This window comes from Armigeres subalbatus, chromosome 2 (assembly GCF_024139115.2).
Source record: "Armigeres subalbatus isolate Guangzhou_Male chromosome 2, GZ_Asu_2, whole genome shotgun sequence".
Lineage (NCBI taxonomy): Eukaryota > Metazoa > Arthropoda > Insecta > Diptera > Culicidae > Armigeres > Armigeres subalbatus.
Window position 1 is genome coordinate 380,379,930 of NC_085140.1, and position 10,972 is coordinate 380,390,901.

At 41.3% G+C, this 10,972-nt stretch overlaps 1 protein-coding gene across 1 annotated transcript in view; it reads left to right on the forward strand.

The window, feature by feature from the left end:
- The window catches only part of LOC134210150 (uncharacterized), a 57,133-nt gene extending 46,388 nt beyond the window's left edge, over nucleotides 1–10,745 (forward strand). Inside the window, exon 2 of the mRNA XM_062686174.1 lies at nucleotides 9,755–10,745. Within this exon, the coding sequence (XP_062542158.1) occupies nucleotides 9,755–10,745 (991 nt within the window). The remainder of the gene's footprint in view (nucleotides 1–9,754) is intronic.
- The last annotated feature ends 227 nt before the right edge of the window (nucleotides 10,746–10,972 follow it).

The following is a 10,972-nucleotide window of genomic DNA, read 5'->3' on the forward strand; positions in this document are numbered from 1 at the left end:
CAAAGCCGACGTGTAGGATACGAAGTTGTCTTAAATGCCTGAAATACTGTATAACTTTACAACTGTTAGCTTTATCTAGGATGTATGCAGTTTAATTTATTAATATTTTTCCTTAAATATCAAGTTTGTTCTTTTTCTACTTTCTCGCATTGAAAAAATGATACCGTGAAAAAAATGAAAATTCAAATGAACAAACGCTCACTTTGAGCGATTAATCGTTTAATTGTTTGATTGATTGTACAATTGAACAATAAAGACATTTATACTCACACATGTAGATTTGTAAATCGTTCACCAAAACGATCCCAACAACAAACCTATCCCATTCCAAACTTCCAATGAAATCCCTTCCCAATCCCCAATTGACCTGCATTCGGACGCGACCGGCGCCAGTATTGCCTAACATAAAATATAGGATTACCAGTATTTACACACTGAGGATGTATACTGAACCCGAGTATCATCCGCTGATTCTTTGTGTAATTACAGCTGTTCCGATAATAATGGAGCTTAGCAGCCTTGAGCGGTCAATCATGCTCATGCTCTTATTTTCAATTTCATGCCCGTTTTTTATTCTCTCCTCGCGTTGAAGAAATTATGTTTCGGGCGCATGACTCGACTCGAACTCAAATACACAATCACTCGCTTTGAGCGATTGATTGTTTATCCTCGCGAAGGATGAACAATTAAACAAAGTAAGGAAACCGCCTTCCCGTGGTAATTGTGGAGATGCAGAGGTATTCTCGGTCTCTAGTAGCAACAATTACCACACACTACTTTCCCTTCCTTTCAGAACTGACTGTAAGGACTTGGCCGGCGCCGTTATTGATCGATATTTGGGAGCTGCTGAAACGTGCACTTCGAGAATAGATGGTGAATCCCAACCTCTATTCACTTGGATCAAAGTACAATTTGCACCAGCTCTGATCAATCACGGAGTAGCAATAACCATTGATATGTACAGTCAGTCTAAGCTAAGCTAAGCTGAACGCGTCAGTTTTTCTTCCGACTCAAGAGTCACAAGGAACATTGTTAAATTTAAAATTTAAAAATAGATGAAAATGCTTCCTCGACATTTTCGGTCTTGTTTGACGTACGGGATAATATGATTCAAACGCACTAGCAAAACACCGCAGGGCACTTGACTCAACCTTTGACAGTTAATATATGGGCCTGACGCCTGACTTTTTGGGCTGATGGTTCATTCGTTCTGATATGTTCAACAACAGACGCTGCTCAGCCCAAAACATGTGAAAAAAAAGTCTCAAACACAAAAATATCATTCATTCTGACTTAGACTATTATCAAAATTTATATATCATCGGTTCATGTATTCTTGACCGATGCACTATCGTTTGCAATCATAAACGGTGTAGGGATTTAGGACCCAATTATATTAAAAACTAGCTGTACGTTCCCGGCTTTGCTCGGAATTGCCAGTTTGATTCGCAGGTTTTTTTTCCACAATCGCAAAACGATAAAACCCATTGGTCAACAGGATAATTGTGTTTCGTTATTGATACTTCATCATTTGATTGAAAGAAGGCAGATTTCGCTTTTGAAAACATTGACTGATTTTGAAAAATGGATCGAACCCACAAACACCTTATTTCGGGCGATCGCCTTTTTTAAACCTTCCGTTAAAAATCTTTTTGCCTGTAACTTTTTTGTCTTTTAACATTTTCTATTCACCAAAAGAAGCTGAATTTATTCAAGTTTTAGGAGTTTTATGGATTTTCAGGATTGGACACTCGGTTCCGGAGTCATTCCGGATTTAAACTGGGTATTAGCTTTTGCCCATTTCTCAGAACGCATACTTCTTCCTTCGAGTTATTGATGCTCACTTAAAAAAGATTGCAGAATTCATTTTTTTTTACTGAAATCTATCTGTGAGTGGAAATTTTACAGATATGTTTGTGAAGCTACCGAAAATCTGTGAAATAATCACAGAAAGTTCGGTGAAATAACGATTGTCATGGATTTATGTGATTTTTACAGTACTTCTTTAAAATCGTTGCTGTCAAACACTTGTCGGCCATATTGAAGGCAACTACAAACGTCAGAAGCTCGTCAGAATGGTCAGAACGTGTAATAAACATTACACATTATCTGATTTTTACAGCAGCAAACAAGGATGTTATCATCACGAACCATTAGGCATAGTTGTAGAAAAACCTTTGCACTTGAAGTGCACAAAACTGCACATTTTAAAATTCAGTTTCTGGAATGAGCTATTGGAAAACTACTAAATGATCGTTAACATCCTTGGCAGCAAATATCATTAAACAGCAGGGCAAATTCGACATTGTTGTTTTATAAGCGTGAAAGTCGCAAAAAGGGCAACGAGCCTCTACCAAACAAGTGGAAAATACTGTGAGTGGGCTCCAATATTTCTGCAATCAGCAGAAAAAGTTATTGTTATGGTTGCGACTTTCACCCTTGTGAAACAATAATGTCAAGTTGTTCTGGAATAAATCACAAACTATACGGCGAAACAAAAATAATTTCACAGAAAATGTGTGAAAACGTACCGAAACGTTTCAAAACAAAAACAAAATCACAGAAAATATGTAAAAAAAACTACAGAACAAGTTCTACTGTTGAGATTTCGATGAAATTTCAGCGAAATCTGTGAAATATTTCATAAATGTTTTTTACGTGTGCGCTGGTTTGATGATATGCATATAGGGACAGATACCCTAGTAAATAGTAAAAACAATTTTATTGAACAAGAATGCATAAAAAAGGAGCCTTTTTACCCAGCAAATGCATGAAAAATCATTCTCCCCTACCCATTTACCAATCCACCAATTCCGTAGATGAACAAATGCCATAAATGAACCTAATAGAGGGGAGTGAAATCACGCGATACTTAATTGATTGTGGAAACAAATAGTGTTTAAAATTATGCACAAATCAATAGTTTACTATTGACAATTATGAGCTTTCAATGGTAATTTTGAATCTTAGATAAATTTTCTATCGAATGATGAGAAATGAAAATCCGCTGAGAAATAATAGAGAATCATTGTTTCGTGACGGTGTACCCCCGTTTCCGTATCAAAAACAAAGACGAAGTCCTACTTAAAATACTACTACAGATATCCAATGCAAAGAAATTTACCTTAACCCTACGTTCAATAGGTCTGCTACATAGAAAGCCTCGACGCCCTACCGGACGGCATTAACAGCATATTCTTTAGTTCTTTTGTGGCCTTGATCAACTGTTACACCATTTTGGGCACAACATTATTGTATTATTGTCCTACGTTTAAGGTTCGCCAAATTTTCCTTTACTAACGAAAGTAATGTTCAGCTGTTTTTGAATTGATTTCGCCAGCATCTTTAGTCGTTTATATTGAGTGATTACCTGCTGCTCAAACACGACCAGCTTCAACTGATGTTGCGGCGATCTATGTGTCATTTTGCGTGGAATCCGTCTATAGGACCTGGCCAATGTGTTGATGGGTTCGATGCATTCCCAAGTAAATAAAATCCTGATTTGCTTCCACATATTACCTGCCCGATTCAGAAGAATAATTCAGTAGCTCAAAAATATTCAGAGCATGCTGCCGCATAGAAAAATATCTTACAAAATGATTCCAACATATGTACGTAAAAAGTCAGTAAATTAATCACGTACTAACACTATTTGCGACATCGAGCTACAGAAATCGTGTATGAAATAAAATGCTTCATTATCTTCCTAAAAGAGCTTCCAACACACATCTGAATCACATCACAAATGAACTTCGTTTATCCAGCTCCCCAATACAATTCGCTGCTTTCGCCAACTAGAATATACATTCGCTGGAGTGAAAGTAGCTACCTGATAACCGGATGACGGGTAGTGCTTGGAGATGAATCCATTCCATCAAGGGTCTCTAACCAAGCATTCGCACAAACCAACGATGTCGACTGGCGGAAATGGTGAACGAAATGGTTTCCATTATCATCTACACCAGAGCTTCCCAAACTTTTGGGTATGCGACCCACCTAGCAAAATTCTATATGTCTCGCGACCCACCTATGAAAAAATGCATTTTACCATGTAGTATTAAGCATTAATTGAACTGGAATGTCATCTGTTTCGGCAAGTTTTACAAAAATATTCACGTTACCTTCATGTACAAATGCAAAAAATGACGAACATGATATTGTTTGTCAAAATGTTTTTATTTTACTTCATTAAGAGGACAGCTTTTAGGCATAAATGGTTTCTAAAATAGCGTGGTGATGAATATATTTTAAATAAAATGCGGTTTGAACTTGAAATTATGTTCCTGAAAAAAATGATCAAAAGGTTCGGCATTCGAGCTGCAATTAATATTTGTTCTACGCGACCCACCAACAATCCGCTCGCGACCCCCCTGGGGGTCGGGACCCACAGTTTGGGAAACCATGATCTACACAATATCCACTTCATTTGAGATATGATTCTTCGCGAAAGCTCCGAACGCAATATTCCCCCTCTCCCCCTCATTCCACCATTGAGACCACCGTCGTCACACCGTGTTCTTCTGGATGTCGGATAGGGTACAGAGCCAGAGCACGGCAGTGGCGAAAATTAAATAAGAAAACTTGATGCACAACGAATCCTGCAAGCCAACAGGACCGAGAGCGTGTTGTAAGTTCCTGGCTGCTGTTGCTGTTTCGCAACAAAGATTTACCACGTTCGTTGCCAGCCCCTGCCTCCAACAACCACTACCTACCTTCCATACATTCAGCCTGTTAAGATCTGTCGACACTCGACCGCCTTCAACCGCCACCCTTCGCAGCTGATGTGGGCAAAAAGTTGCGGTGGAAGGAAGCGCACGAAGTGGCAATAAAAAAGTGTTTGAAAATATTGCTTAATAAAATTAAATCTCAAGAAGAGCTTCGCCTTATGAAGAAGATGACTATCATCGGTCGATTGTCGTACCCTTCGTTGGTAGTTACGGCGAAGTTTTACCGCTTTTCGTCAGAACTATGCGACCTTTCTGGGGACGATGCAAGCAACATTTTCATCATACTGGCGCTGAACTGGATATAGAGCAAGCATGGTTGTCATTGCGCAACGTTCAACTTGTTTGGGATGCTGTACTATAATATAATAAGAATGCATAAGGATCGTAGGGATTTTTATGCCAAGAAAGGCTTCTGTTATGTGCTACACGAATTAATTAATAATTTCCCAAAAATAGGGACACGGCAGGTATTTTCGTCCATCGTCTTCGTTTGCTAGAACACCACTATAGCAGAGCGTTTCTCCTGAGCTTACGATTTGGTACGGATAAGTTTGGCAAAAAACTGTCTCTTTTATTGGTTTTGAGACAGAAAGACGAAAATCCCTGCCTCAACCCTATAGGAGGAGATTCTTTAATGCCGACACATAAGCAGTCATTTAACGAAAACTTTCTAACTAAAACTATCCGGGATATGTTTACTTGGACACCGTATACACAAAATATGATCATTGATTATTCATGCAAACTATATTTGATCATTTGAACACGTTTTTCGATGATGTAGGGGGAAAGACGGCTTTGGCAGGTTTTGTTCTTTTATTGGCAAGGGGGTTTTTGTCGACCAAATTTTATGAAATTTGGCCACAATATTCTTTGATATGCAAAGAATGTTTAGGTTAAATTTGAGCCTAGTCAGTCATAAAAAACCCCTGCCAATAATAGAACAAAACCTGCCAAAGCCGTTATCCCCCTATTTTGAAAATTTTACGGTTCAGAAAAATGTACCCTAATACCGGATACTATTGCATCATGTTCGAATATAACCAAATACCTATTTGAGTAAAAACGAATACAGTAATATCCCGATTTTATCACCCCCTGGTGAATTTTGGGGTGATAAAACAGGGTATGTGACAAAATATTAAAAAAAACCAGAATAATCCACCTAGCGGAGAGGCCGAAATAACACTTCAGGGGATAGATTTTACTTTTTCCATCAATTCATATCCATTTGCGGTCATTTGAACGCTGCGACCTTTGAAAAAAACAATTTTTTTTCGTTTTTGTTAATTTTTTCCCAAGGGACCTTTGACAAAAAACAATGTTTTGCCTTTCTCGTATACTAAGTATACGGTAAAGGCTATATGATCGCTCCAAAACAAACTTTTATAGAAGGCCCGAGACCCATAGTGTTATATACCAATCGACTCAGTTCGACGAATTGAGGTGATGTCTGTGTGTGTGTGTGTGTGTGTGTGTGTGTGTGTGTGTGTGTGTGTGTGTGCGCAAAACTACTCAAAAAATGTCACTCATTTTTCGGGCACTTATCCTCAACCGATTTGCTCGCAACAAGTTGCATTCGACGCAGAATCCTGTCCCATTGTTTCCTATTTGAAATTGGCCATATCGGACTATGGGATCGAAAGTTATGGCCAAAATACAAATTCATACGAAAAAATCGCGTAAAAAATGTCACTCATTTTTCGGGCACTTATCCTCAACCGATTTACTTGCAACAAGTTGCATTCGACGTAGAATCCTGTCCGATTGTTTCCTATTTGAAATTGGCCAGATCGGACTATGGGATCGAAAGTTATGGCCAAAATACAAATTCATACGAAAAAATCGCGTAAAAAATGTCACTCATTTTTCGGGCACTTATCCTCAACCGATTTACTTGCAACAAGTTGCATTCGACGCAGAATCCTGTCCCATTGTTTCCTATTTGAAATTGGCCAGATCGGACTATGGGATCGAAAGTTATGGCCAAAATACAAATTCATACGAAAAAATCGCGTAAAAAATGTCACTCATTTTTCGGGCACTTATCCTCAACCGATTTACTTGCAACAAGTTGCATTCGACGCAGAATCCTGTCCCATTATTTCCTATTTGAAATTGGCCATATCGGACTATGGGATCGAAAGTTATGGCCAAAATACAAATTCATACGAAAAAATCGCATAAGAAATGTCACTCATTTTTCGGGCACTTATCCTTAACCGATTTGCTCACAACAAGTTGCATTCGACGTAGAATCCTGTCCCGTTGTTTCCTATTGAAAATTGGCCATATCGGACTATGGGATCGAAAATTTTTTTTATGGAAAAATCGCTAAAAAAATGTCGCTCATTTTTCAGGTACTTTTCCTCAACCGATTTGCTCGCATTAAATTGCATTCGACGCAGAATGTCTCATTGATTCCTATTGAAAATTGGCCAGATCGGACTATGGGCTTAGAAGTTATGGTAAAATTACTATTTATTGTGAAAAAGAGTTCAACAAAGTCTAGCTCACTTTTTTAGCACTTAGACTTCATCTATTCCCCAAGCAACACAAGTTCAACAAATCTGGTTGCAGTAACCATATTGTAACCATGAGAAGCACGCCGAACACAGCACTAGACGCTTTTCTCCACGTGCTACCATTGCATCAATTTATTCAATTAGAAGCAGAGAAGAGTGCTTTAAAGATCAAAAGAGATTCAAACCTCTTCGAAGGTGACCTAACAGGACATCTTAGTATTCTAAACAAAATAAGTATCAACTCACTGATCACAAACAACGATGATTGGATGAGAAGAAGATACAACTTTTATCGATGTTTTGATGTAATTAATCTTGAGCGAAGCACATGGACAAATGGTGGACCAAATCTTCGTTCAGGATCGATTGTGTTTTACACCGATGGTTCAAAACTGAACAATCAAGTTGGAGCAGGCGTGACTGGCCCAGGGACGAATATTTCGATTCCCATGGGAAAGTGGCCATCTGTTTTCCAAGCTGAAGTTCAGGCTATTCTTGAATGCTCTAATTTATGCATACGTCGAAATTACAGGCATTCAAATATTTGCATAATGTCTGATAGTCAAGCAGCATTGAATGCTCTGAAATCAGCAAGATGCACATCTAAACTCGTTTGGGAATGTGTTCAGTCACTCCAAACCTTGGGTAGTCGTAACAAAGTGAACCTATATTGGGTTCCTGGTCATTGTGGCATTGAAGGCAATGAACAAGCTGATATGCTGGCAAGGCTTGGTTCATCTCGTCAATTCATAGGTCCAGAACCTTTTTGTGGTGTATCTGCGTGTTCTCTTAGAATGGAACTCAAATCTTGGGAACATTCAAAAATAGAGGACATTTGGAAGAACACCTTGATTGCGAGGCAGTCTAAACGTTTCATCACACCAAACGTATTTATCACTCGCAAAATCTTAGATCTTTCAAAAAAAGATCCTAACACATATACAGGTCTTGTAACAGGCCATTGCCCGAGCCGTTATCACTTGAAGCTGCTAGGAAAACTTCAAGATGATGTATGTCGCTTCTGCGGTATACATGTGGAAAACTCGGAACATCTGTTATGCCATTGTCCGGCAGTTTTTAGAAAAAGATTACAGTTCTTCAACAGGGGGCTGATAGAACCCTCTGAAGTTTGGAGAACAAGTCCCAATTTGGTAGTGCGATTCATCAGAACCATAATACCGTATTGGGAAGACGCTGGTAGTCAAGGTGATGCAATTGCTCTACATAGCAATGATGCGTCAACTTGACAAAGCTATATGAAATGGGGCATATATCACAATAGATCTAACAAATGGTCGCAGTGATTAAAATACCCAACAGGGAAAAGAACCATATTGTGACTGAATCCGGCCATATATAAGTTACTGTGATTGATGTGCAATATGTGTGCTTCTCAGGTCGCTCGCAACAGATTGCATTCGACGCAGAATCTTGTCCCATTGTTTCCTATAGAAACTTGGCCGGATCATACAATTGGGTCAAAAGTTATGGCGAAAATACTAATTTTAAAACTTCTAAATAAAATGCCATTTTTTGCTCTTATGCTCATCCGTTTTGTTTGCAACAAATTGCGTTTGGCAAGATTTTTTCATGCATATAAACAAATATGAAAAATAAGACCAATTCACATATTGGTGTTATTTTAGATTTTTCCAAACCTTTTGAACGAACGAGAAAGGCACCATCACCGCTAGGTGGATTAATCTGGGTTTTTAAATAACTTTGGAACTCAATAACCGATCGAACCAATTTTCAATAGGTAACAACTATACCGCAATCCGCGTCGACTGCAAATCGGAGAATGCTAAGTACCAAAAAGTGTGTCTCACATTTTTGTACACACACACACACACACACACACACACACACACACACACACACACACACACACACACACACACACACACACACACACACACACACACACACACACACACACACACACACACACACACACACACACACACACACACACACACACACACACACACACACACACACACACACACACACACACACACACACACACACACACACACACACACACACACACACACACACACACACACACACACACACACACACACACACACATACAGACACAACACCTCAATCTGTCAAACACAGTCGATTGATATATAACACTATGGGTCCTGAGCCTTTCTATCAAAAGTTCGTTTTGAGGATCCCATAGCCTTGCATGCATACTTTGTATACGAGAAAGGCAAAAGAAATATATATTAGCTTAGCTTTAGCTTTTAGCCTTTAGCTTAGCTTTTAGCTTATTTAGCTTAGCTTTTAGCTTAGCTTTAGCTTTAGCTTTAGCTTAGCTTAGCTTAGCTTTAGCTTAAGCTTTTAGCTTTTAGTTAGCTTTTAGCTTAGTTTAGCTTAGTTTTAGCTTAGCTTTTAGCTTAGTTCCCAGCTCCCCACTCCAGCCACTCCTGTTCCAGCCCCAGCTGTTCCCAGTTTCCCAGCCCCACCCCCACTCACCCCTGTTTTTAGCCTTAGTTCCCCACCCTGTTCACCCCCTGTCTCCTGCCCCCTGAGTTCAGCCCACCCCAGTTCCACCCCACCCTGTTCCCCAGCCCTGTTCAGCTCCCACCACCCGCCCCACCCAGCTCCAGCTCACCCCACCCTGTTCCCACTCCCAGCCCACCCCACCCTGTTCCCACCTGCCCCACTGTTCCCACCCTGTTCCCACTCCCACCAGGCCTCACTCACCCCACCCCCCAGCTCCTGTTCCCCACCTCACCCAGCCTCACCCCACCAGCCCCCACCACCCCACTCCCCGCCCCACTCCCACCTCAGCCCCACCAGCCCCTGTTCCCAGCCCTCCCTGTTCCCTGCCTCCACCCCTGTTCCACCTCCCACCTCACCCCACCTGTTCCCCCTGTTCCCTGTTCAGCCCTGTTCCACCCCACCCCCACTCACCCCAGCCCCACCCTGTTCCAGTTCCTGTTCCCAGCTCACCCTCCCAGCCCTGTTCCCACCCACCAGCCCTGTTCCCATTCCACCCCACCCTGTTCCCAGCCTGTCCCACCTGTTCCCCACCAGCCTGCCACCAGTCCCCCCTGTTCCAGCCCCAGCCCCAGCTCCACCTGTTCCCACTCCCCACCCAGCCTGTTCCACTCCCACCCTCCACCCCTGTCTCAGCCCACCAGCCCCACCTGTTCCCACCTCCACTCCAGCCCACTGTTCCCACCTGTTCTCACTGTTCCTGTTCCCACCTGTTCCTGTTCCCAGTCTGTTCCACCCCAGTTCCCAGCCCCCACTCCACCCCCACCCCTGTTCCCCACCACTCCACCCTGTCTCCCACTCTGTTCCTCCACCCTGTTCAGCTCCCAGCCCTGCTCCACCTCAGCTCCACCCCAGCTCCCAGCCTCACTCTCCAGCCCACTGCCTCAGCCTCACCTGTTCACCTCCTGTTCCCACCCCTGCTTCTCAGCCTCAGCTCCCTCAGCCCACCTCAGCTTTAGCTCCAGCTTTAGCTTAGCTCAGCTTAGCCTCACTTAGCTTTAGCTTAGCTTTTAGCTTTAGCTTTTATTTAGCTTTTAGCTTAGCTTAGCTTAGCTTTAGCTTTAGCTTTAGCTTTTAGCTTAGCTTTAGCTTAGCTTTAGCTTAGCTTTAGCTAGCTTTAGCTAGCTTTAACTTAGCTTTTTAGCTTTAGCTTAGCTTTAGCTTAGCTTTAGCTTAGCTTTAGCTTAGCTTTAGCTTAGCTTT